This window comes from Schistocerca serialis, chromosome 6 (genome assembly GCF_023864345.2).
Source record: "Schistocerca serialis cubense isolate TAMUIC-IGC-003099 chromosome 6, iqSchSeri2.2, whole genome shotgun sequence".
In the NCBI taxonomy this organism is placed as follows: Eukaryota; Metazoa; Arthropoda; class Insecta; order Orthoptera; family Acrididae; genus Schistocerca; species Schistocerca serialis.
This window is the reverse complement of record NC_064643.1, coordinates 490,923,539-490,949,766: the sequence shown is the minus strand read 5'-3', so window position 1 is coordinate 490,949,766 and position 26,228 is coordinate 490,923,539. Positions and strand designations below refer to the sequence as shown.

Genomic DNA, 26,228 nt, shown 5'->3' with positions numbered 1-26,228 from the left:
AAGCTGCGGCCGAGGCATACACCATGGAGGCGTATGTGAACAGACTGCAAGTAGAGGTGGTAAAGGGAAGGACTCCAGTTCGGAAACCGCAATCGTTAGCCCTGATCTGGGCTGCCGATGTGGGACATGGACTGCCGCGGGTGGGAAAAGGAGACAGTAATTCGGATGCTCAGGGAGAACTATGAATGTGTGCTGCATAAAAGGCAAGCAGTTGCACATGTCTGATCTGCAGTAGAGAGCCATCGGCCTCCACCAGTACACTTGTCACCGGACTCGTCCTAAAAGCTCCTGTTGCTAATCGAACCCCACAATGGTGCACAGGGTCGAGTAAATGCAATGCTGACGGCACTGCCTAACGATAAACCACACTCTCACAGTCAATTCGGGATTGGACAAGAGCTCTGTAGAGCTGCAGCAGTGTACAGTGATCTGCACCCCAATTGATGTTGCTCGGGCAACAAAAGGCATTGAGGTGCTGCCAGCACTTCTGCTTGAGCTGATGAAGATGAGGGAGCCAAGTCAATTGAGCGTCGAAAACCAGTCCTAGGAATCGATATGTCTCCATTACAGTGAGTGGATCGTCATTAAGGTAAAGCGCAAGTTCTGGATCAACGGTACGACTCCGACAGAAGTGCATGACACACGACATTGCGGCTGAAAACTAGAATCTGTGGACTAGAGCCCATGACTGCGTCTTGTGGATGTCTCCCTGGAGGCGCTGCTCAGCAACAACAGTACTGGAGCAGCAGTATGAAATGCAGAAGTCGTCTGGATACAGAGAAGGTGAGACGGAGGGCCCGACAGCTGCTGCTAGACCGTTAATTGCCACTAAAAATAGCGACACACTCAATACAGAGCCCTGTGTGACTCCATTCTTCTGGATATGGATGGAACTATGGGAGTCACCAATTTGGACACACAAAGTATGGAGAGACAGGAAGTTTTGGATAAAAATCAGGAGTGGTCCTGGAGACCCCACTCATACACTGTGGCAAGGATCTGATGTCGCCAAGTCGTGTCGTATGCTTTACGCAAGTAAAAAAAGACAGCAATCAGGTGCTGTCGTCTGGAAAAGGCTGTTTGGATGGCAGATTCAATGGACACAAGATTATCAGTGGTAGAGCAACTGTGGCGGAAGCCGCCCTGACATGGAGCCAGTAGGCCACGTGACTCCAGGACCCAACCCAACTGCTGACATACCATACGTTCTAGCAGCTTACAAAGAATGTTGGTGAGGCTGATGGGCCAATAGCTATCCACATCAAACGGCTTCTAACCGGGTTTGAGCACCGAAATAATAGTGCTCTCCCGCCATTGCTTGGAAATTTTTTTTTTTTTTTTTGGTAGGGTTTAAGGGCGCTCAACTGCTGAGGTCATTAGCGCCCAGTCACTGGTGTTAGAGCACAAGGAACCTGCTAAAACTCAAGGGGATGGGGGGACATCAAAAGGACCTGACAAAGATGCAGATGAAATAAGTAAAAAGGTTAAATGTCTTTGGTCAAGCCAGTTAAAGTTATAAAACGCAGAAGACGAGCAGCTGCTCGAGTGTCATCAGCTAAAACATCCGGTAAGGTAGATGGTAGGGACAGGACAACACGAAATTGACTAAAACGGGGACACGACAATAAAACATGGCACACCGTTAATGCCTGACCACAAGGGCACTGCGGGGCTGGGTCACCAGAGAGCAGGTAGCGGTGGCTAAACCGGCAATGCCCAATCCGCAACCTGGTCAGAAGGACCTCCTCGCGCCGAGATGGTCGGGAGGAAGTTGTCCAAGCAGTTGGGAGCGGTTTTACTGCCTGGAGCTTGTTTCCTTGGAGGGATGACCAAGCATCCCACCACAAGGACACAAGCCTCTTACATACATCCCCACAAACGTCAGATGACGGGACACAATGGGAGGCTGGCCGAGGCTGGAGGACTGCAGCCTTGGCTGCAGCATCCGCAGCCTCATTCCCAGGCACTCCTACATGTCCGGGGACCCATAGAAAGCTGACAGAACCGCCATTATCAGCGAAAGAATGGAGGGACTGCTGTATTCGTTGAATCAAGGGATGGACCGGATAGGGAGCCCCAAGGCTCTGAAGAGCACTGAGGGAGTCAGTGCAAAGTACATACGATGAATGGCGGTGGCGGCGAGCATACTGAATGGCCTGATGGAGAGCAAAAAGCTCGGCCGTAAAGCTGGAACATTGGTCAAGGAGCCGGTATTTAAAGGTGGTGGTCCCGACGACAAAGGCACAGCCGACACCATCGTCAGTTTTGGAGCCATCGGTGTAAATAAAGGTGTGACCAGCAAGTCGAGCACGAAGTTCGACAAACCGTGAGCAATACACTGCAGCCGGAGTACCCTCCTTCGGGAGTGAGCTGAGGTCGAGATAAATACGAACCGGAGCCTGGAGCCAAGGTGGTGTCGGGCTCTCACCCTCTCTGAAGGTGGTAGGGAGGGCAAAATCCAATTGTCGAAGCAGGCGACGGAAGCGGACTCCGGGGGGCAGCAGGGCAGACACATACAACCCGTACTGACGGTCGAGAGAATCGGCGAAGAAGGACTGGTAAGAGGGGTGTTCGGGCATAGACAACAGCCGGCAGGCATACCGACACAGCAGTATGTCGCACCGGTAGGTCAATGGTAACTCGGCAGCTTCAGCGTAAAGACTCTCGACAGGACTAGTGTAGAAGGCTCCGGTCGCAAGACGTATCCCCCGATGGTGGATGGAGTTGAGCCGGCGTAAGAGGGATGGCCGAGCGGACGAGTAGACGAAGCTCCCATAATCCAGCTTCAATCGGACTATGGACCGATACAAGTGAAGCAGGACAGTGCGATCCGCTCCCCAAGATGAACCGCTAAGAACTCTGAGGACATTAAGGGAACGTGTACAACGGGCCGCCAAATAAGAGACATGTGGAGACCAACACAGTTTCCGGTCCAACGTGAGCCCTAGAAACTTAGTTGTGTCCACGAATGGGAGAACAACGGGACCGAGATGTAAGGATGGCGGAAGGAACGCTTTATATCGCCAAAAGTTTATACAAACCGTCTTCTCTTCAGAGAACCGGAAGCCATTTGCCACGCTCCATGAGTAGAGGCTGTCTAGACAACGCTGGAGGCAGCGCTCCAGGAGGCATGTTCTCTGGGCACTGCAGTAGATCGCGAAGTCATCGACAAAGAGAGAGCCTGAGACATTAGGTGGAATGCAATCCATAATTGGATTGATCGCGATGGCAAAAAGGGCTACGCTCAAGACGGAGCCCTGAGGCACTCCGTTCTCCTGGAGGAAGACGTCGGACAATACGGAACCCACACGTACCCTAAACTTTCGATCCGTTAAAAAGGAATCAATAAAAAGGGGCAGACGACCGCGTAGGCCCCACTTGTGCATAGTGCGGAGGATACCTCCTCTCCAACAGGTATCATAAGCCTTCTCCAAGTCGAAGAACACGGCTACCGTTTGGCGCCTTCGCAAAAAGTTGTTCATGATGAATGTCGACAAGGTCACAAGGTGGTCAACAGCGGAGCGGCGGCGACGAAAGCCGCATTGGACATTAGTAACTAGTCATCGAGATTCAAGAATCCAAACTAACCGAGCATTAACCATGCGCTCCATCACCTTACAGACACAGCTTGTAAGAGAAATGGGGCGGTAACTAGAAGGAAGGTGTCTATCCTTCCCGGGTTTGGGTATAGGAACAACAACGGCGTCACGCCAACGCATGGGGACCTGACCTTCGGTCCAGACGCGATTGTAGGTACGAAGAAGGAAGCTTTTGCCCACCGGAGAAAGGTGTGCCAGCATCTGAACGTGAATGGCATCTGGCCCCGGAGCAGAGGACCGGGACAGTGCAAGCGCACCTTCGAGTTCCCGCATAGTAAAGGGGGCATTGTAAGTTTCCAGATTCAGCGAGTGGAAGGAAGGGCGCCGAGCCTCGTCTGCCTCTTTCCTGGGAAGGAAGGCAGGATGGTAATGGGCGGAGCTTGAAACCTCCGCGAAAAAGCGGCCAAAGGCGTTGGCGACAGCCACAGGATCAACAAGGACCTCATTACCTGAGGTCAGGCCAGGTACTGAGGAGTGGGCCTTAATGCCCGACAGCCGGCGCAGGCTACCCCAAACAACGGAAGAGGGAGTAAAACTGGTAAAGGAGCTTGTGAAAGAGGCCCAGCAAGCTTTTTTGCTGTCTTTGATGACTCTACGGCATTGCGCTCGGAGTCGTTTGTATTCAATACAATTCGCCAACGTAGGATGGCGGCGAAAGGTGCGTAAAGCACGTTGTCGAGCACAGATAGCGTCCCTACAAGCCTCGTTCCACCAGGGGACGGAAACGCGACGTGAAGAAGAAGTAGTACGAGGTATGGAACGTTTGGCAGCATGGATAATAACAGCCGTGAGGTATTCGACCTGACTGTCACAGCTGGAAAAATCGTGGTCCGGAAAGGTCGCCAGGAAGGAGTAAAGTCCCCAGTCAGCTTTCAGTATGTTCCAGCGTGAAGGACGTGGGGATGGGGTGTGGTGCAGGAGACGAACGACACAGGGGAAGTGGTCGCTCGAATAGGTGTCAGAAAGGACATACCACTCGAACCGACGGGCAAGAGTGGTAGAACAGATTGAGAGGTCCAAGTGGGAGTAGGTATGAGTAGAGTCCGAGAGGAAAGTCGGGGCGCCGGTATTGAGGCAGACAAGATTGAGATGGTTGAAGACATCCGCCAAGAGTGAGCCTCTTTGACAGGATGCAGGAGAGCCCCAAAGGGGATGATGGGCATTGAAGTCGCCAAACAATAAGAACGGCGGGGGAAGCTGATCGATCAGGTGCATCATGTCAGCCCGACTAACAGCAGATGACGGTGGAGTGTAGATGGTACAAACTGAAAAAGTAAAAGCAGAAAGAGTAATGCGGATAGCTATTGCTTGGAGTGGGGTGGTCAATGGGATGGCATGGTAATAGACATCGTCCCGAACGAGCAACATGACCCCACCATGAGCTGGGATACCGTCCACAGGGGCGAGGTCATACCGCTCCGAGGTATAGTGGGAAAAGGCAATACGGTCAGTCGGGCGCAACTTGGTTTCCTGGAGACCAAGGACGAGCGGACAGTGCAGGCGGAGGAGCAGTTGTAATTCCTCCCGATTAGATCGAATACCTCTTATGTTCCAATGAAACAACGCCATTGCTAGTCAAAAAGTTGGGGGAACGAGACGGGGAAGAGCTGGTCACCTCGATGGCCGCGGAGGGCCAGGTTGCGAGGCAACAACACTACAACTGACGGCAGGCGGATCCTGTTCCATCGACTCGTCGCCAGCTGCGGCCGCTGTCCCTGATGGTGTAGGAGGGGCCGCATCATTTGCCGACAAAAGGCCGGCGGAACGCCTGGCAGCAGAGCGTCCCGGCGAAACTGAGGACGGCCGGGAGCAGCGACTCACGGATGAAGCGTCAGATGAAACGCGCCGGGGTGGAGAGGGGGATAGAGACTTCTTCTTGGAGGCCTTCTTGGAAGGCCGAGGAGGCACAGGGATGGTGGGCTGGACCCGAAGAAGGTCCTCACGCGCGGGGTCCGTTTTGGAACGCCGGACCTCGGAAGCTGGGGTCCGGAACGTTTCCCCGATGGACGCCTGAGAAGAGGATCGCTTCTCAGGTGGCGTGGGGGGAGGAGGAGGAGGAAGGGTGGCCCCTGGGGCAGGGGGGGGGTGGGGGCCGCGGGGGAGGAGGAGTTGGAAGGGAGGGATTTGGGAGGCGGAGGCAGAGCCCCCTGATGGGCAGAGGAGGCGGAGGGGGGACAGGATAGAGGTGAGGATACAGCGGAAGGAGTGGACACAACTGAGGCAAACGAAGTGGCTAGTGACACGGGATGAAGGCGGTCATACTTCTTCCTGGCCTCAGAATAAGAGAGCCGATCCAAAGTTTTGATCTCTTGTATCTTTTTCTCCTTCTGATAGGCGGGGCAGACTGGGGACCTAGGCGAGTGGACGCCAGGACAATTAGGGCACCGAGGTGGTGGGGTGCAAGTATGTTCCGCACGAAGAGGACGCCCACAGTCGCCACAAAGGGGCTCAGCCTCACACCGGGACGACATGTGCCCAAAGCGCAAACACCTAAAACAGCGCATAGGAGGCGGGACGTAAGGTCGCACGTCGCACCGGTAGCACATCACCTTTACCTTCTCCGGGAGAACGTCCCCCTCGAAGGCGAGGATAAAGGCCCCGGTGTCGATGCGACGGTCTTTGGGGCCGCGCTGGACTCGCCGGACGAAATGCACGCCGCGGCGCTCGAGGTTGGCCCTGAGCTCCTCATCAGATTGTAGCAGGAGGTCACGATGAAAAATAACCCCCTGCGTCCTATTTAGTGCCAGATGTGGGACAATGGAGACTGGGATGTCCCCTAGGCGGTCGCACGCCTGGAGTGCCGCCGATTGTGTGGCAGAGGTGGTCTTGATAAGAACGGACCCTGATCGCATCTTGCTGAGAGCCTCGATTTCCCCGAAGACGTCCTCAATGTGCTGAACAAAGAACATGGGCTTGGAGGTGGCGAACGTCCCCCCATCTGTTCGAGAACAGACCAAATAGCGGGGGAAGTACTTCGCCCCAAGCCGGCGGGCCTGTCCCTCCTCCCATGGAGTGGCCAAGGGGGAAAGGGCAGGAGAACCAGAACTAGAAACGGTACCTTTTCTTTTGGAAGACTCGGCCGCAGAGCGACCTGATACGTGTTGACGTTTCATGTGTGAAACGTCCGCCCCGATACCACCCACTCCGACCAGGGGCTCTCCCCACGGGCGCCACCCAGCCGCAGCAAGGGCCACCTGGCAGGATGACCATTGCCGGGAGTCCTGATGCCCCAAGGAGACGGGCATCTACTCCTTGGCCAACGTGGGGAGGGTGCAGCTCAGGTATCGGCAGTACGATCCCTGTGTTGTCAGGGGGCTACAACCTAGAGGGTACATGACGACCCCACCACAACGGGCTGGCTACCGTGCTGGATTTCTGGTGCCATGGAAAGTCCATCATGATCGCTGGTGCAGATGGAGATGCACTATGGGCGTAACTTGGACAACCCATCAGGCGTTTAGGCCCAACTTGAGGAATAATGGGTATGGTGACAACGCCGGTGCAATGCTGAGTGCCAAGGTCTTAGTGCACTTAGGACCAGTGGTACACCATGTAAGGTGTCCTTCCCCAAAAGGCTCGTACTTCTGTAGAATTTTGAAAAATGGAGGTCAAACCCCAAGGGGGACCATCACATTAAGGCCAAAACATTTGAGACTCCTTTTAGTCGCCTCTTACGACAGGCAGGAATACCGCGGGCCTATTCTTACCCCCGAACCCGCAGGGGGGCATTGCTTGGAAAGATGCCATCGCACCAGAGCAGGTTGAAGATGACGAGGAGATGTCGCTGGTAGTCAGATGAGAGATGTTTAATCATCTGGCTGTAGATGCAATCAGGCCCAGGAGCTGTGTCGGGGCAATGTGCAAGGGCACTGAGGAGCTCCCACTCTGTAAATGGGGTGTTATAGGATTCACTGCAGCGTATAGTGAACGAGAGGACATGCCCTTCCAGCTGCCATTTGAGTGTGCAAAAGGCTGGGGGGTAATTCTACGACGCACAGGCTTGAGCAAAGTGCTTGGCAATCACGTTAGCATTGGTACATAACTCGCCATTTATGGTAACACTGGGGACTGCTGTTGGGGCCTGGTACTCGAGAAGACATTTTTTCTTTGCCCAGACTTGGGAAGTTAACATGTGGCACCCCAATGGTGGAGACATATCTCTCTCTCTCTCTCTCTCTCTCTCTCTCTCTCTCTCTCTCTCTCTCTTTCTCTCTCAACGCTCCTTCTTCCGTTATCTGATAAGGTAGCAAACATGGGCACGAAGCCGTTTAAAGGCTATGAGGTGCTCCAGGGAAGGATGCTGCTTATGCCTCTGTAGAGCGCTCGCCAACACTCCTTAATTGCTTCAGCGACCTCTGGTGACCATCAAGGGACTGCCTTACGCCTCGGGCACCCTAAAGAGTGTTTTCTGCCCCAGAAGCAATTGTGCTAGCCACCTGCTCAACCATCACATCGATGTTACCGTGTGGGGGAGATTAAGCGGTGACAGCAGATGTGAAAGTTCCCCAGTCTGCCTTGTTCAAAGCCTATCTGGGCACGCGTCCGTGTGCCTGATGCTGGGGCAGTGACAGGAAGATGGAGAAGTGGTCACTACCACACAGGTCATCATGTGCTCTCCAGTGGATAGACAGGAGAAGTGCTGGGCTGCAAATTGATACATCAATGGCCAAGTAACTACCATGAGCCACACTGGAATGTGTGGCAGCCCCAGTATTAAGAGGCAGTGGTCGAACTGAGGCAATAAAGTTTCGACATCTCTGCCTCGACCAGTAAGCACAGTGCCACTCCACAAGGTGTTATGGGCGTTAATGTCTCCCAAAAGTAGTAAAGGTTTAGGGAGTTGATCAATCAGTGCAACTAATACATCCAGGGGTACTGCACCATCTGGAGGAATATATACATTGCAAACAGTTACTTCCTGTTTCGTCCTTATTCTGACAGCCACAGCTTCAAGAGGGCTTTGAAGGGGCACAGTTTCACTACAGAGCGAGTATAGGACATAAACGCACACTCCAACTGACATAAGATTACAGTCGCTATGGTTCCTGTAATATCCCTTATAGCCTCCTCTGAGAGCAGGGGTCCGCATTGCTGGGAACCAGGTTTCCTGGAGGGCTATGCAGATAGAAGGTGTAAAACTTAACTGTTGCTGTAGCTCAGCCAGGCGGAGGAAAAAACCACCGCAATTCCACTGGAGGATGACGTCGTCATGAGATTGGCGAGATCTAGGTCCTCAGCGGATGCCAAAATCTCCACCCGATCCTCAGCCACAGAGCTTGTAGGCAGTGGTGGAGTGGGTGCCACCACAATTTCCTTGGTGTTAGGGGATTTCTTTTTGGATTCCTATCACTGCTCCTTGGGTTTCCCTGGCTCGGAGGACTCAACTGGCTCCATCTCCGGAACTGAGGATGTGTGTGAAGCCCTACAACCAGCTGCTTTTGGGCTCTTCAGCCACTGGCGGGTGTCGTCTTTCTCACTAAAAGAAACCTGGGAAGGGAGTCACCCAAGGGAGCCTTTCCTAGTGAGAGAAGTCGAAGAAAACTTACACTTCTACAGCTTAGAAGTGGGGATGGATGTCCCCAATGGTTGGTGGAAGGGGGGGGGGGGGGGGGGGGGGGGGAGGTGTTGCTCCTGAAGTGCAGGAGCAAAAGGGAGGGAAATGCCCCCCACCATCAAGGGGGCAGGTTTAGTCTTCTGGCTCTGAGAGGTGACCTGGGTTTGCCGAGCTGATGGTGTCACAACTGTTGTAGCGGCAGCTTAAGACAATGTCATATGCACAGGATGCAGGCGTTCATATTTTCTCTTAGCCTCAGTGTATGTCAGTCGGTCTAGGGTCTAGTACTCCACGATTTTCCTTTCTTTCTGGAGAATCCTGCAGTCAGGCAAGCAAGACGAATGATGCTCTCCACAGTTGACACAGATGGGGGGGGGGGGGGGGGGGTGTACACGTGGAGTATTGGGATGTGATGGGCTTCCACAATCTCGACAAATGACGCTGGAAGTACAGCGGGGGGGAGGCATATGGCTAAACTTCCAGCATTTAAAGCACCGCATTGGGGGAGGGATATATTACTTTACATCACAGTGGTAGACCATCACCTTGACCTTCTCGGGTGATGTATCAACCTCAAGGGCCAAGATGAAGGCACTGGTGGCAACCAGATTATCCTCCAGACCCCTGTGGACACGCCAAACAAAATGAGCACCTCACCACTCCAAATTGGTGCGCAGCTCATTGTCAGACTGCAGAAGAACGTCCCTATGAAATTTGATATCCTGGACCATGTTTAAGCTCTTAGGGGTGTGATGGTTACAGGAACATCCCCAGCTTGTCACAAGGGAGTAACGCCCATGACTGGGCAGAGGATGCCGTTTTGATGAAGACTGACCCAGATCTCATTTTGGACAAGCCCTCCACCTCAACAACAAAATACTGGAGGCTTCGTCATGAAAGATGCCCCATCAGCTCTCGAACATACAAGGTACCGGGGTGAATAAGAGCCGCTGCCATACTTAGCCTGATGTTCCTGCCATGGTGTGACAAGGGAGGGGAACGGTTTGGGGTCATACTTCTGTGCGTTGAATTGAGAACATGAATGCTTAGAGACTGCTGGTGTTTGACCACCAGCAAGAGATGATTTACTACACTTCACTGCATGTTATCTGACCTGATGCCACCCACCCGACCAGGGGCCCTCCCCACAGGAGCCACCCAGCTGCAGCAATGCCACCAGGCAGGATGGCCACTGCCGGGAGTCCCGATGCCCCAGGGTGACGGGAATCTATTCCTCGGCATACATGGGGAGTTAACGGTGCACGCATCAGCAGAGCGATCCCTGTGTGGTCAGGGGGCTACAACCAACAGGGTACATGGTGGCCCCACCACAACGGACTGGCTACCATGGTGGATATCAGGTTCAACCAAGCAAACAAGTCCATTATCATTGTCAGCGTAGAAAATGATATCGCACAGTTGATGGAAAAATATGCACCGCAGGAGGATGACCTCGTCCAACAGTTGGAGAATGAGCAGAAGTGCAGATCCACGTTGATGAAGGATGCGATAGGTCTCAGCGCATGAAGGATGCGGTGCAGCATGTAAGGCGCCCTTCCCCAACTGGCTCGCTCTTCGGGAAAATTTTGAAAAATGGAGATCAAACCCTACAGGGGACCATCACGTAAAGGCCAAAACACAAGAGACTCCTTTCAGTTGCCTCTTACGACAGGCAGGAATACCTCGGGCCTATTCTAACCCCCAGGCCCATAGGGGGGACCAGTTAAAATATGTGTAATATGAATTATTTGTAGAGCCAACTTTTAACACCCTCCAGAGGCCTTTTTAAGGAACTGGGAATACTGATTACTGTTTCCCAATATATTTACTCTTTCATGAAATTTGTCATCAATACATCCTTTTTCAAACCAACAGTTCAGTCCACATAATCGATACTAGAATTAACAACAATCCACCTGAAGATTAGAAGTCAATTAGTAGTCCAGAAAGGTGTCCATTATTCAGGGTTGCTCATTTTCTACAACTTAGGGGCAACCGTAAAAAGTTTAGCAACTAATAAAATTCATTTTAAAAGAAGCAAGAAGAATTTATTACTGGCCAACTACTACTCCGTTAACAAATTTCTTAGCAACATCAGTTGATGAATATATTACCAATAAAATCAAATAATATGAATGCTACACAAAATATGACTTTTTTTATGTCCTCAGTGCAGCAATGTGATCAGTGTCAGTAAGTACTGTAAACTGCTTTCTGTTTGATGATGTGTGGCTATAACAACCCAATAATTACCTTATAACAACTAAAACAGACAACTAAAACACACACACATAAGAGAAGGTTATACTTATGCAAGCTTTCGGAGCCAGTGGCTCCTTTTTCCTGCAGAAGGGATGAAGGTTAAGGAATGGAGAGGTTTTGGAAATGGATTAGTTTTTGGAAAAGTCACCCAGACTTGCAGGTCAGGGGGAGACTTACCGGACGGGATGAGGTGGGAAGGAGGAGGAAAGTGTTTCCTTCTCATCCTGTCCGGTAAGTCTTCCCTGACCCGCAGTTCTGGATAACTTTTCCCAAATATACCCCTCAATTGGTGAGTAGACTTTTTTATCTATCCAATTGTGTTAATAATCACCTCATACACTTCTGCACATACACAAGTTCAGATGACACGTAGTCTATAGCTACGTAAGTAAAACAGCAAATACTGTTAACTTCTAAACAAATCCTTCTGTGTAGTTAAAAGAATACAAATACATACAGATGCAGAGCTACACTGCCCTGGCTGACTACATTTTGTTGGGTGTTATCATGTGGAGTGGATGATGGGGAGCGAGGGGTAGGATTGGAGAAAAGTGGCTGATGAACAGGAGAGAAAGACAGCAGCTGCGCAAGATAGGAAAGTGACATGGATGATGTCACTCTAGTCACAGGCAGAGGGAGTTGTTCACTACACACAATGACATGGGGAGTGAATTGGAAAGTGAGGTAGAGTGTGGCTGTTGAATGACTGAAGTTATCTCCCCTCCCCCCTCTTCTTTATGTATTCTGTTATCAATTAGACACTCAGTTATGAAAATAGATATCTTCTGCAGAGTCGTTTTCACTTGTTATGTATAAATGAAAGAAATTACACTATATCTTGCCTTGTGGCAGTTACATTAAGCAGATACAACTATGCTTCATTCATGTTAATTCTACCTACATTATTGAGAATTAAATCACTCATATTTACATATTTTTAGGGAACAGTAGAAGATAGAGATTATGGAATCCAAGAATGTTTTGCGACATTAATGTCTACATAACACAGAGAGGCTTGTGTGGGGAAAAGATCAAGATGGCACAGATTGTGGAGCATCCATTGAAAGAGAGAGTGTTGTGGAGCTGATAGCTGAAGGAGTTGGCAGAAGAAAGTGCTAAACAAATGAGACCATAGTTTTGAGTCTTTTCGTATTATATGTTTACTTAAATCTGTAAATCACAATCCACATATTTGTAACTTTCCTATGAATTTTTACAATGCTACTTAACTATTTAATCAGTTAATGCTGTCTTCTTCAAAAAGTAGCCTGAAAAGCTTTGAGAGCAAATATGCAATTTTTACAGTCTTAAATCACTGAGTAGAATCACTAAACATACAAAAGAAAAAGATATTAGGCCTATAGTGAAAGACTTAAAACCTCACAAAACAACTATATCAGATTTTCTGTACTGAATAAATTCACTTGTGTGGGATTTTTTTTTTTTTTTTTTTGCGTTGGAAAACAAAATACTGAAGAATCAAATCCTCTCACATGAACAAACTACAACATGTGTAAAACACAAAGAAACTTTGTGAACTTTTGTTAAGTGTATTCACACCACTGACAAAGCAATTCTAGATCTTTACTTTGATAATTATTTACGTAAAGATTTTTTAAGTAGCTACGATGTATAGTTGGTATATATGTACATACCAGATTCGTATCATTCAATTGTAAAGATCAGAGCCAGAGGGATAATTGTGTGTTGTGTAGGCTACAGCAATGTTGTCGCAGCTCGCAGTGAGGGTTGAAGAAGTCTAGACTTACTTGACACTTTACCTTCGTTGATATGGTTTTGTGATCCAATTTAAGGCCAACAGCTCTTTTAAAGTTGAGATATTGGCCATAATCACATATTTTGTGTGATTTTAGGTTTTCTCAGTGAAGGAAAATCTTCTGTTGTTCTCGGGTTTTTATGTTCACAGAATTTCTTTGTTGCATACAGCATTATTTTCAGTTTGAAAAGATCAAATGTATGTTCATTGACTACCAGTCGAAATTAATGATTCTGTGTCATATGCCGTACTCACTTACACAAATAATGATAAATAATTATTGGTAACATTTCAAAACTGTAGACTAGTGGTATTCACCATAAAAATTTGCCAGATGGTGACCTCAACCTTTAAACTAATTGCAGAAAGATAAAAAAATGTTTTGTGGTGGTTATCCACAACAAAATGTCATTTATGCTAATATTTTGAAGCTAGAATGGTGGTAAGATAATGCTAAACCACATTTACGGCCTCTTGAACAACTCGCTCACTCCCTGGTGCGTAATCAAGATCTGGATCACTTATGAACATTTTTGCAAGCATCCATAACAACTGGCTCACTCCCTGGTGCATAATCAAGATCTGAATCAATTATCATGAACATTTTTGCATGCATCCATATCTTTACTTATGTCAATACCAGGTTTACACTGTGGCATGGCAATGCTTTTATCCAAAGAAAAGAACATTAATGAGGTAAGGGGGAAAACATTTTATATAGCAACAAATGCTTTCTAGTAGTTCAATCATAATTAACTTGTGGCCAGCATGTAGTGCAGCTGGAAGCACAACAGATAATGTGTTCAGACTAATTCTCACTAAGTTGGGGATCAGCACTTTCTTCCACTAACCGCTTCAGCTATGCTCGTGGCCACAGCTGGTTGGTGGCACACCTAATGCACACATAAAGAGCTGTGCACAGATTAAAACAGAGCTGACATATGATATGACTGGTTTCACAATGGCCCTGTCTCTGACTGGATAGGACAGGATATGGCTGTGATGGGACTATTGTAGGATGTTGGGTTGGGTTGTTGTGGGGGAGGAGACCAGACAGCGAGGTCATCGGTCTCATCGGATTAGGGAAGGACGGGGAAGGATGTTGGCTGTGCCCTTTCAAAGGAACCATCCCGGCATTTGCCTGGAGCGATCTCGGGAAATCATGGAAAACCTAAATCAGGATGGCCAGACGTTGTAGGATGTGACAGGCGAGTGTATCAATCAGACTTCCATGAAGGTGTGAATCGTGTGACTGTGGCTGGGATTGGTGTGGCATAAGGATGGACTACGATTTTAATAGACTGGATGGGGGATGGGACACCATTTTGTGAGTGGTCAGAAGGTTTGTGGGTATGATGTTCCTCTTTTGTGAATGATAAATGGTCTGAGCCCTGATGAAGGTATGTTTCAGATTTAATACACTTTGAAAACTGTTGAAAACACTTAGCTTCATACCTCCAACTATGACCCTAATCATATTTATGTTTGAGACTAACTGCCATGTGAACTGCACTGTGTACCTTACATTACAGGACCTATGAAAAAACACCATGCAGCACACCGTGTTAACTAGTTAGCAGGTCTAACTGATAGCTCATCACATTAGGTTTATTTAAGTCACAATATCAGGCATGTTTCTTATTCATCCAGTTCTTATACCATTTTAACATTTTTTTATTCATATGCTTGCTTCACTTACTGTATGACTTCGTTTCCTCAAACTTTCTGTAAATGGATTTAGATCTAAATGACAATTTCATCCAGATTCTCACATTGTATGGAAACTGTTACACCCCACACAAGTTTAGGATCATCTACTCCATATAATTTATGAATCTCCAGTAGTATATTTGTAAGAGATGGCTGGGGGTTTGTGAAACAAAGTAGAAGGGTCTTAAAGAACAACTCTTTTCTATTACTGGGAGATTTTATTTACACTTATCAGTGAATTAAAAATCTTAAAAGACCCTTGAATACTTGGGACTAATTCAGAGAGGCTAAAGGTTCTGTTTGATGTCCATTATTTGTATTAAATATCGGGAAACTGAATTAAGCAGTCTTTACAGTGGCTCACATAATCAGAGCAAAACAAACAAATAAATAGCGACAAATTAAGGTTGTGTGTGCTATGCTAACAGAGTGGCGCTGCCGCTAAATTAGTACCAAAATCAACCTCTGATATTCTACTCGACAACAGCATGTAAGCTGCAAATTACGTGACATTATTATTTTATTTACATGACTTTATAAATGATGAATTAATTTGTCTGTGAGGAAAATTAACTCAGCCTGTCAATTGGGTATGGAAATTATTAGCTGCAAATAAAATGACACACCTGCTTGGCTTCGTCCGATAGACTGGAAATCTGCCGAGGCAGGACAAGGAGGAGAGCCCCTGCTTTGGCTCTTATTTCTCGAAATTGGTCTGGAGTTATATCTTCCAAACGTGCCACTATGCACTGCCGTGCGGTACTCCATCCAGTCAACGAACGGGCCTCCAGGTTTACGGGGGCATGTCTGCTCCCTGCAAGGTTTCTTTAATTCAATAACACATCCTAACAAACGTATTCGACGGGCGAGTGTCTTGTGAACGCCAATTTATTAATTACAGAACACACAATTTTAAGACGAGAAACGCTCAGCTTACCGCGAGGTACACCGTGTAAATCAAAATGTTGCATACGATACACGGGAAATTCGTGTGCCGCGTCCACTGGATTAACCGGTGAAATTATAATAAGCACAGGTAGCATTATAAATAGGTAATAGGGCAAACAGCCTCTAAAAAGTTCCAGTATTTCATCTGCTTCTAACATGTTTACTAAGGCAACACTAAACACTACGATACAACACAGACGATCAACACACCACAACACTATCTCTCAACTGTGAACTGTGAAGTGTGAACTCGTGCCTTCTCCAAGTTCTCCCTCAACCTAGTTTAGCTTTGGTCATGCGAACAAATGACGAACGATGTTATGTTGGTAGTATGGTCCATACAATTGGAACTTGTAAATGGAACACCACGTTTCATAAGTTATAAATAAGAATTCTAGACTGCAGTAATGAAAAATTCCACATTCATTGCACAATAACATCTTTTCAGAAACAGTATGCACTGTCAAAAAAGTGAAATGTTTTGCTCCAATTGTAAAATGCATAAAATTTTTGGTTGTTGGTAAGAATGTACTAAGTGTGTATGAGGACAAGTTTGAACGTAAAAGCGCTGTTCTGTGTTTACTGTTTAGTGTTTACAGTAGAGAAAATGTACGAAGCCCAGACGATAAACGCTGAACATAAGGATCTCATACATGATGTTGCATATGACTACTACGGTGAAAGAATGGCCACATGTTCAAGCGATCAATTTGTTAAGGTTAGTTAAATGTGCTCAGTTTTCGAGTGTTTTACAACACTGTTTCAACCACATTTATATCCACACGCAGAGATTCATCCAAATGTTTCGTTCACTAACACCATAGCTAATTTATAGCTGCATCTTGAGCTCGTAACAGTAGAGCTAATGTTTCAATAAGGAACATCGTTAGCCTAATCATCTACATACCATTCTTTAGTTTCAGAGGTAAGGGTATGTCATACGATAAATTCGTGAACGGGAGAATTTTACTAGCCGTATTCCACGGACCCCACTGAGATAAATCTCTGGGTTGTGCAAAGAAGTCAAGATGAACATTTTATTTACATCTCAGTACAATCTGGTGAAATGACTTCACATGACTGTATTACACTGTTCATTCTAATTATAAACTAACCTAAAATATTAAATTTAACAGTTGCTGTAAAAATACTTTTCGGTGGATTAGGACCTAGAAGGAATTCTCCAACAAAGTTCTTTGAGTGAGAAACACCACATTATCTACATGACATTTAACACACACACATACACACAGAGAGCTCACAAATCGAGCACTAGCTATGTATATGAGGAAGGTCTTTACTGGATATCCTATAATAGAATTAACATCATACAAAGCATTTTTCTACTCTGAAAATACTATCTCCCTACATTGAGTTATCCCTGAAAATCATTCCATAATTCATTAGCAGGTGGAACTATTCAGAATAAGCTAGTTTCGTCAGCTGTAAATCACCTATGGTAGTAATCATCCCTAGGCCCAACTGCGAACATAAATGATAATTCATAATTAGGCATTGAATTTAGCAGTTAAGATTTTGATCCAAGTGCTGTCACAAAAACTCTGCACTTTCTACTCTTTTATTTCATTGTATGAAGTAACCTGTTTTTGTAGCTTGTGGATTTCTATGAGATCTATTATACTGTGTGCACTGAGTCTTGTAAAAATTCAATGATAATTCAGTTCATTTGTAGCCACCCAGAGTGGCCGCGCGATTTGAGGTGCCACATCATGGATTGCGCAGACGCTCCTGCCGGAGGTGTGAGTCCTCCCTCGTGTGTGTGTGTGTGTGTGTGTGTGTGTGTGTGTGTGTGTGTGTGTGTGTTCTTAGCATAAGTTTACTTTAAATAGTGTGTAAGCTTAGGAACCGATGACCTCAGCCGTTTGGTCCCTTAGGAATTGATACAGATTTAAACAATTGATTTCCTTTATAAAGACCCATCTTCATCACATAAATTGTACAAATCACAATTACCAGTTTTGGCCATGCCATCTGCAGAGCTGTTACAAATAGAAAAATAATGGTGTAACAACCTAAGTCCAATTAGCTGAAACAGAATCTACAACAGATCTGTTGATACATAGGAAACATACAGAATAATAATAAGGCATACCAGCCACACATACCATAAAAATATGCTCATGTATCAAAATCAGTGTCTATATATTAGGTACATAGCAAGTGCTGTGATGGCTTGTATGCATCTTGTATTTATACAGGTAACTGAAGCCAATAGAAGGCACTAATGCAAAGGTACGTGAGTAACCAGTATCATAAATTCAGTAGCTAAAATGCAGTACGGTATGCGACCCTAATCAGGTAGGATTGATAGAGAACATGAAAAAAGTTCAAAGAAGGGCAGCTCATTTTGTATTATTGTGAAATGGTGAAGAGAGTGTCGCAGATCTGTATATTGTATCTATACAATATGCAAATTTAGGTGGGTTTTTTCATTGCCACAGGAACTTTTCATGAAACATGAATCGCAAATTGCTTTTCTGAATGCAAAAATATCTTGTTGACCTCCAGCTAAATGGAGGCTGTTAGTGGCACCAAAGGTAGTGTCCAGTTCCTAGCAAATGAGACGGGAACTGAAATTGAGGGTAGGAAACCAAAAGTTGAGATGCTTACTCCATTTTCAAATGTTCCTTTGTAAAGGAAAACACAGGAGAATAGCACAGTATAATCCTTATACCACTGAAAAGATGAAATAAGTACTAGCATGAGTGGTGGTAAGAAACATCTGAATTTGTTACAACTGAACAAAGCTCCAGACCCAAATGGAATCCCCGTCAGATTCTCTACTGAATTTGCAACTGAGTTAGCTGCTATTCTGACTATAATCTATTGTAGATCCCTTGAACAAAAAACTGTGTCCATTTCTTGGATAAAGGCACGGTCACATCCATCTACAATAAGGGTAGTAGAAGTTATCCGGGTCATTCCATGTCAAGTGGCCTAAATTTAGACAAGCTCCCCACTTTTGATGAAATTTTTACAGGATGTACGTATAGACCTTACATGAAACACTGCCATATTATAGCTTCATAAGTAGTATGGTGGGGCCACTAGCCACCTTTTCGTAAAGGCTCGTTTTTTGACATTGCGACTGAAATGAATAAATGATCAACTTTGTTTTACCATTGTTCAGGAGTATGAGACCTGTCTTGCTGAAACTTTGTGACCCTGTTCAACTTTTTGGGTACAATAGCTTAGTTGTAGTACAAAAGGTCAAAATATGGTAAATTCATCATAGTGTGCTATCAAAGTGGCTCACAAATCTTGTCATACCAAACTTTGGCTATACTTTATTGCCTTGTATCTACTGAAAGAGTAATTTTCTGAAGCTAATACTGCAGATTGCCAGCATGTCGTGAAGCTTTGTAAGTGGCACCCAGATTGCTCCAATAATAACTGAGTTATTGAAGTTCGAAGTGTGTTTAAAAAATTTAATCAGTCAATTTTGGGTCACTTTCAAAAGGTCATATCTCAAAAGGGATCACTCAAATTTGATTTTTCTCGGCACCATTGAAAAGAGCTCACGTCGTTTGAGCAGAAAAAGTTGTTTTTATTTTGGAGACTTTGCATTTAACAACAAATAAACTTATATTTTCATTACATTACATTTCTCGACATTGTGACTTAAATGAATAAATGATCAACTTTGATTTACCATTACTCAGGATCTAAGAGACCTGTTATGCTGAAACTTTGTGATCCTGTTCAGCTCTTTGGGTACAGTATCTTAGCTGTAAAACAAAAGGTCAAACTATGGTAAAATCATCATAGTGTGCTATCAAAGTGGCCCATAAATCTTGTCGTACCACATACATATATATTACATTAAAAAATACATATACCAGTTGTACTCTTTATGGTTCCCAAGCCAAATATTTCTGTTCTTATTAATTCATTTGCTGAAATTTGTTACTAATAGCAATTACAGTTGATTCTAACAAGCTGTAATGTCAGCCCATTCTTGTTGCTGATGGAGCTGGAATGACAGAAATAATGTGTTGGTTTGGAATCCAACAAGCATCCTGCCTAGCTGGCCAATAGAATGAAAGTGCAGGTCCATTGGGGTGCATGAAACTGACTAAAGCATGATTTTCTTCTTCTGAGACTTCAGACACATTACCAATCCACCATTTTCCATCATATATATACAGGCACTGTATTGGCTCAGTTGTAAGGCTGTGATATTTCTGAATGAAACTACATTTGCCACAAAAAAATTTGTATCATTGGATACTCGTATAATACAAACTTGCTTTTCATTTAATGACACAAAATGGTGATTCCCTCTTGTTACTGATACTGTGCAGCCATTTTTAAACCATGCTTCCTCCTGAGTTTTAATGTTTCAATTTATTCTTTTGAAACAAAAATGAACTGGATTTGTCTGATATTCTTTGTACAGTATTTAAACAAATCAGTTGGTGTCAAAATCTGGTCCTCAGTTGGTCTCTGAAGGCTTGCTCTTGCTGCCAGGCTATTTACAGTTCCTCCATTTCCATCACATTGAGATTTTCCATGGCTTGTAGCAAAAAAGTGCCATTCAGCTGAGATTCCAAAGTCATTTTGGTGGTGGCAGAGATTCAGAAAATTTTTGAAGTTTTTGTACTGCACTCCTAACCTATCACTGAAGTAATAAATGTGTGTGATTTTTCCAAGGAGACACTTCAGATCTTGTATTAATTTCACTATAAAAGCATGTACAGCGATTGCATCATGTTTCAGGCTGTCGCTTATTATACAGTAGCTGATGCTGCTGATGTCAAAGTTATTTCTGAAGTAGTACACAACAAATGGGTGTAAAGTTGCTTGGCTGTTATTCCAGTGAAAACCTTGAGCTGCATCCTGGACAATGAAGGAATAATTTGCAGCAAAGTCGACTAATATGATCAGTTCAGTTGGCTTACAGCTTTCTTTTATGCATTTTAGGTGCTTGCTCTGGTGCTTTGCAACATAATGATGAGTGGAAAGTTTGTCAGTTTTTGAAATCAGATCTTCAGTAAAATCCTCGGTGGTCATCTGTTTGGTTTCTAATGTATCTCTATCATTGTGCACCCACTATTTGAACTCTGTGGTATCATCTGGATCACTGTCTTCAAAACTATTTTCTAAAAACTGTTCCAGTAGTTCCTTTCCTGGCCAGGTTTCACAGTGATGAAACATGCAGTCTTTGGATTCCGAATCGCACACTGTTTTGGCAGTCAGACTCTTATAATCTTCTTTAATTGGAATGCTTGCAAGCATCAGTTTCACATTTTAGTGTAAAGTGCAAACACAGAATGAGTGGGTTCCTGCAGCACCCACAGTGATGCACCATTTTGGCCTCAATTCGCAAAATTTGGAAAATCCAATTTCAGGCCCATGCTGAAGTTGATATGCAGCACACATTTCTTTCAAATTATTCAGAGGAAGGTATTTTTACGTCAAAACTTTCTTTCCTTCTGTTCTAATTGATACGCAGTCTTTTACCTGGACCAATTCGGCTAAATTCTTCATTCTGAAAAAATGTAACCACTCTTTCTTTTATGGCATATGGAATATTCTTGCCACACTCATTCTTTGTCAGAGCTAATACTCCATTTTCTGCCTGTAACTTCCTAGCTGCTTTTACCATCCTCTCTGAAACACCAAATTCTTGCATTGTCTCTTTTACATTCCAGCTTTGTGATACTAATGACAGTGTTTGCAATTTTTCAGGCTGCCTTGACAATTGCAACTTCTCTTTCAATTCTTTAATCAGCTGCTTATAATGTTCACAATCAGGACATGTCTTGCTTGTACTAGGTGTCTGAAGATCTTTTGGGGCGAATCCTCCAGCAGCAACAATGCTATTCACAATTGCCTCTTGAGCTTTGCTTATTGTTCATTTCGCGTAACCTTTCACATCCCTTTTTGATACTCTCTGAAATTTTAGAGAGGAGACCCCAAAAGCAGTTAGACTTGAATCGATTGATACTTCTGGATATGCTTCGTCTTCTGACTGGTTTGAAGTTGACTGATCTTTCTGCTTTCTTTGCTAAAAATTGTTTTCTGCGAGTTGGACAGATCTTCTGACCAGGTTTCACATTGCTCTTAGTCACGGCTTGCAATTGTTTTGCTGTTTCCACATTGACAATCCATAAACCCTTTTTACCAGAATGGTTCTTTGCACCAAAAGGATTACAACATGATCTCTATAGAAAATCATCTTTGTCCACAAGTATTGATTTGCGATCAAAGTATATTTGTGCATTTTCAGTAAGACATATCTCACTTCTTTGGTTTATGAATTCCTGTTAGTCTAATGCAAATTTTTTGATTGGAATGAAGCCTTGTTGATGTGTGTATGTTTTCAGATGACATGCAGAATTATCTGCAAGGCCAATGATACTTGGTACTGAAACCACGTTGATATCCATTACACTAAAATTAAATTTATGCTTCCAATTGCTGTTTGTTTCAATATTAGATAAAGTGGGAGTGGTGTATATTTCCAACTGAAAAATGTTAAACGACCATATATAATGGAATGAGAATACAACAGAAAAAAAGTAAATAACCTGATAAACATTTCCAGAGAGTCACCCTGTATCTTGAAATAATTTTTACTTACCGAAAAAAGATGCTTATCCAGTAATTACAACACACTTTACATCATTTAAAAAGGCACACACAACATCTGAACACTGCACAACAGTGTGCTTCAGACAGATTGTTGAAGCACATTACCAAACTCCATTGTTGACACTAAACTGGTCTCTCTCCAAAATAAAAACAACTTTTTCTGATTAGACAAGGTGAGCAAAGATAACTCAGTTATTATTTGAGGAATCTGGATGCCACTTGCAGAGCTTTATGACATGCTGGCAAGCTGCAGATAACTAAAGTATTAGCTTCAGAAAGTTACTCTTTCAGTACATACAAGGCAATAAAGTATAGCCAAAATTTGGTATGACAAGATTTATGAGCCACTTTGCTAGTGCACTATGATGAATTTACCATAGTTTGACCTTATGCACTACAACTAAGCTACTGTACCAAAAAAGTTGAGCAGGATTGCAAAGTTTCAGCATGACAGGTCTCTTAGATCCTGAACAGTGGTAAAACAAAGTTGATCATTTATTCATTTCAGTCGCAATGTTAAAAAATGGGCCTTTATGAAAAGGTGACTAGTGGCCCCACCATACTACAGATGAAGCTGTAATTTGGCAGTGCTTCATGTGAGGTCTGTATGTACATCCTGTAAAAATTTCATCAAAATTAGAGATGGTCAAGTGGGGACCCTTAGGCCACTTGACATGGAATGACCCATCCCCAAAACTACCATCCAGTATACTTGACAACAATTTGTTTTAGAATCTTTGAACATATTCTGAGCTCAAACATGCGGAAGGCTCAGTGAAAGTTACTGGTAACAGGCATTTACAGGTTCAGAAATCTGAAAAAGTAGGGTTCACAAAAAGCAAAAACAAGATGATTTGTCCAGTACATGGAGAGCCTTTCTACAGTTTTAAAGTTGGAGAGGTCAAGAGCATCCTGAAGAGGGGAAAAAATTTCAGCAAAACAAAAGGCACAACACGAATCACAGCAGGTGTAGAACTTTCAGACGCCAAACTCGGAGGCTTCAAGAAGCTTTTGGAGCTCCACTCTGGTGAAGACAGGGTGACAAACAACAAATTCAAGCTCTACACTGAGGTGTTCAATGAGCACGAAGACACTCTATCACTCTTACTGCTGCCAACCTTCAGAATGAAGAAGAAGTCGGAAGTAATTTAGAGTTGATGGAAAGTGTTGAGATCAATGTCATTTAAAAGCAGTTTTCAGCCAATTTCATTTTCTAGAATATTTTTGTCACTGTTTTAACTAAGGTGCAACTTTCTACCAATTTTTTCATTTTCTAAAATTTTGTCGATGTTTTACAAAAATGCGATTTGTAGCTTATTTTATTTTCTACAGTATCTTGTGATGTCAGAAGCATGATGATGTATTTTTTTTTTTAAAAAAACCTTTTGTCGAACATATATTTTTGTTCACCTTTTGTCATTAAATAAGTCAGTTTTCCTGGTAAAATGATGTAACTTTCGTATTTTAATATGTCAGTTTTGTAGAATTTTCAGACTTCTCTTTGAAATAAAATGTGTTGTGTTTATATTCACAATAATTAAAAGCCATCCTTCTGTCATTTGCCTACCCACACTATTAAAATATAAATAGAACTGTCACTCCTAGACATTGCATGGGCTGCACCTACACGAAGAAGTACCAGAATCGTAGTAGGTGGCAGAGCAGAAGGGACCAAGGATGATTGATGGTAGGATCCAACGTGGCACCTGGACTGGCCCTTCAAGGACGAAAGGCTTTGTGGACGTCTCGGCTGATATTGGAGGTGATGGGTTGACAACTACATCTACATCCATACTCCACAAGCCACCTGGCGGTGCGTGGTGGAGGGTACCTTGAGTACCTCTATCGGTTCTCCCTTCTGTTCCAGTCTCGTATTGTTCGTGGAAAGAAAGATTGTTGGTATGCCTCTGTGTGGGCTCTGATCTTATCCTCATGGTCTCTTCGTGAGATATACGTAGGAGGGAGCAATATACTGCTTTACTCCTCAGTGAAGGTTTGTTCTCGAAACTTCAACAAAAGCCCATGCCGAGCTACCGAGCATCTCTCTTGCAGAGTCTTCCACTGGAGTTTATCTATCATCTCCGTAATGCTTTCGCGATTATTAAATGATCCTGTAACGAAGCGCGCTGCTCTCTGTTGGATCTTCTCTATCTCTTCTATCAACCCTATCTGGTACGGATCTCACACCAGTAAGCAGTATTCAAGCGGTGGGCGAACAAGTTTGCTGTAACCTACTTCCTTTGTTTTCGGACTGCATTTCCTTAGGATTCTTCCAATGAATCTGTCTGGCATCTGCTTTACCGACGATTAATTTTATATGGTCATTCCATTTTAAATCACTCCTAATGCCTACTCCCAGATAATTTATGGAATTTACTGCTTCCAGTTGCTGACATGCTATATTGTAGCTAAATGATAAAGGATCTTTCTTTCTATGTATTCACAGCACATTACACTTGTCTACATTGAGATTCAATTGCCATTCCCTGCACCATGTGTCAGTTCATTACAGATCCTCCTGCATTTCAGTATAATTTTCCGTTGGTACAGCCTCTCGATATACTACAGCATCATCCACAAAAAGCCTCAGTGAACTGCCGATGTTATCCACAAGGTCATTTATATATATTGTGAACAGCAACGGTCCTATGACACTCCCCTGCGGCACACCTGAAGTCACTCTTACCTCGGAAGACTTCTCTCCATCGAGAATGACACACTGCGTTCTGTTATCTAGGAACTCTTCAATCCAATCACACAATTGGTCTGATAGTCTGTATGCTCTTACTTTGTTCATTAAATGACTGTGGGGGAACTGTATCAAACGCCTTGTGGAAGTCAAGAAACACGGCATCTACCTGGGAACCCGAGTCTATGGCCCTCTGAGTCTCGTAGACGAATAGCACGAGCTGGGTTTCACACGATCGTCTTTTTCAAAACCCATGCTGATTCCTACAAAGTAGATTTCTAGTGTCCAGAAAAGTCATTATACTCAAACATAAAACGTGTTCCATACCATTTCTCTGTGCCCTCCGGTGGCTCCTCTTTGTTTTGTAGAGTAACAGAGAAACAACTGTTTTGTAGCAGGCATCTTATAAACAGTGTTAGGTGGAAGTCTTAGGTGATGACATAGATCTTTGTTAACATTTTCCTGTGATTAATAGTGTCATATGCAGCAGTAAGATCCACAAAGGCGACAATGGTGATCTGCCTGCGTTTATATCCATCCTCTATGTGTTGTGTCAGGTTCAAGTTCTGTCCACAACGCGACCTCCCGGGGTGGAACCTAGATTGTTCTTTGATCAGTGTTTGATCAACTTGGTCCGAGATTCGATTGCGGATCATTCTCTCTAAAACTTTATATAGGTGACATAAGAGTGATATGGGTCGGAAATTTTTGGCATCTGTTTGCTGTTTCCCTGGTTTCAGTAGGGCCACGACTTTGGTTTTTCTCCAGATCTTTGGTATTTGCAATTTTGAGACACAGGTGTTCATCATATCTAGAATCCACTTCTTGGTTTCTGGTCCAAACATTTTTATCTGTTCCATCCTCAAGTCATTTAACCCCGCAGCTTTATTGTTCTTCATTGAGCATATTGCAGTTTCTAATTCTTCTAATGAAAGTGGTGTGCCAATATAGTTATTTTCCTCAGTAATTCTCTGGATCTTTGGCGTTATCAATTTTCTATTAACTTTGCCATTCAGCTGTAACTGATGTGCTATCTGGTTAGGTGTGATATCAGAAATGGCTGAGGAAATA

General features: G+C 44.4%; 2 protein-coding genes across 2 annotated transcripts in view; one reads left to right on the top strand and one right to left on the bottom strand.

Annotated features, from left to right (window-relative positions):
- LOC126484433 (nicalin) overlaps positions 1-16,132 on the bottom strand; it is a 128,212-nt gene extending 112,080 nt beyond the window's left edge. The window contains exons 1-2 of the mRNA XM_050107950.1: positions 15,840-16,132; positions 15,529-15,716 (exon numbers count right to left, since the gene is read on the bottom strand). Of these exons, the coding sequence (XP_049963907.1) occupies positions 15,529-15,716; positions 15,840-16,008 (357 nt within the window). The 5' untranslated portion in view covers positions 16,009-16,132. The remainder of the gene's footprint in view (positions 1-15,528; positions 15,717-15,839) is intronic.
- A 253-nt stretch (positions 16,133-16,385) lies between these two features.
- LOC126484136 (nucleoporin SEH1) overlaps positions 16,386-26,228 on the top strand; it is a 154,858-nt gene continuing 145,015 nt past the window's right edge. Inside the window, exon 1 of the mRNA XM_050107517.1 lies at positions 16,386-16,568. Within this exon, the coding sequence (XP_049963474.1) occupies positions 16,392-16,568 (177 nt within the window). The 5' untranslated portion in view covers positions 16,386-16,391. The remainder of the gene's footprint in view (positions 16,569-26,228) is intronic.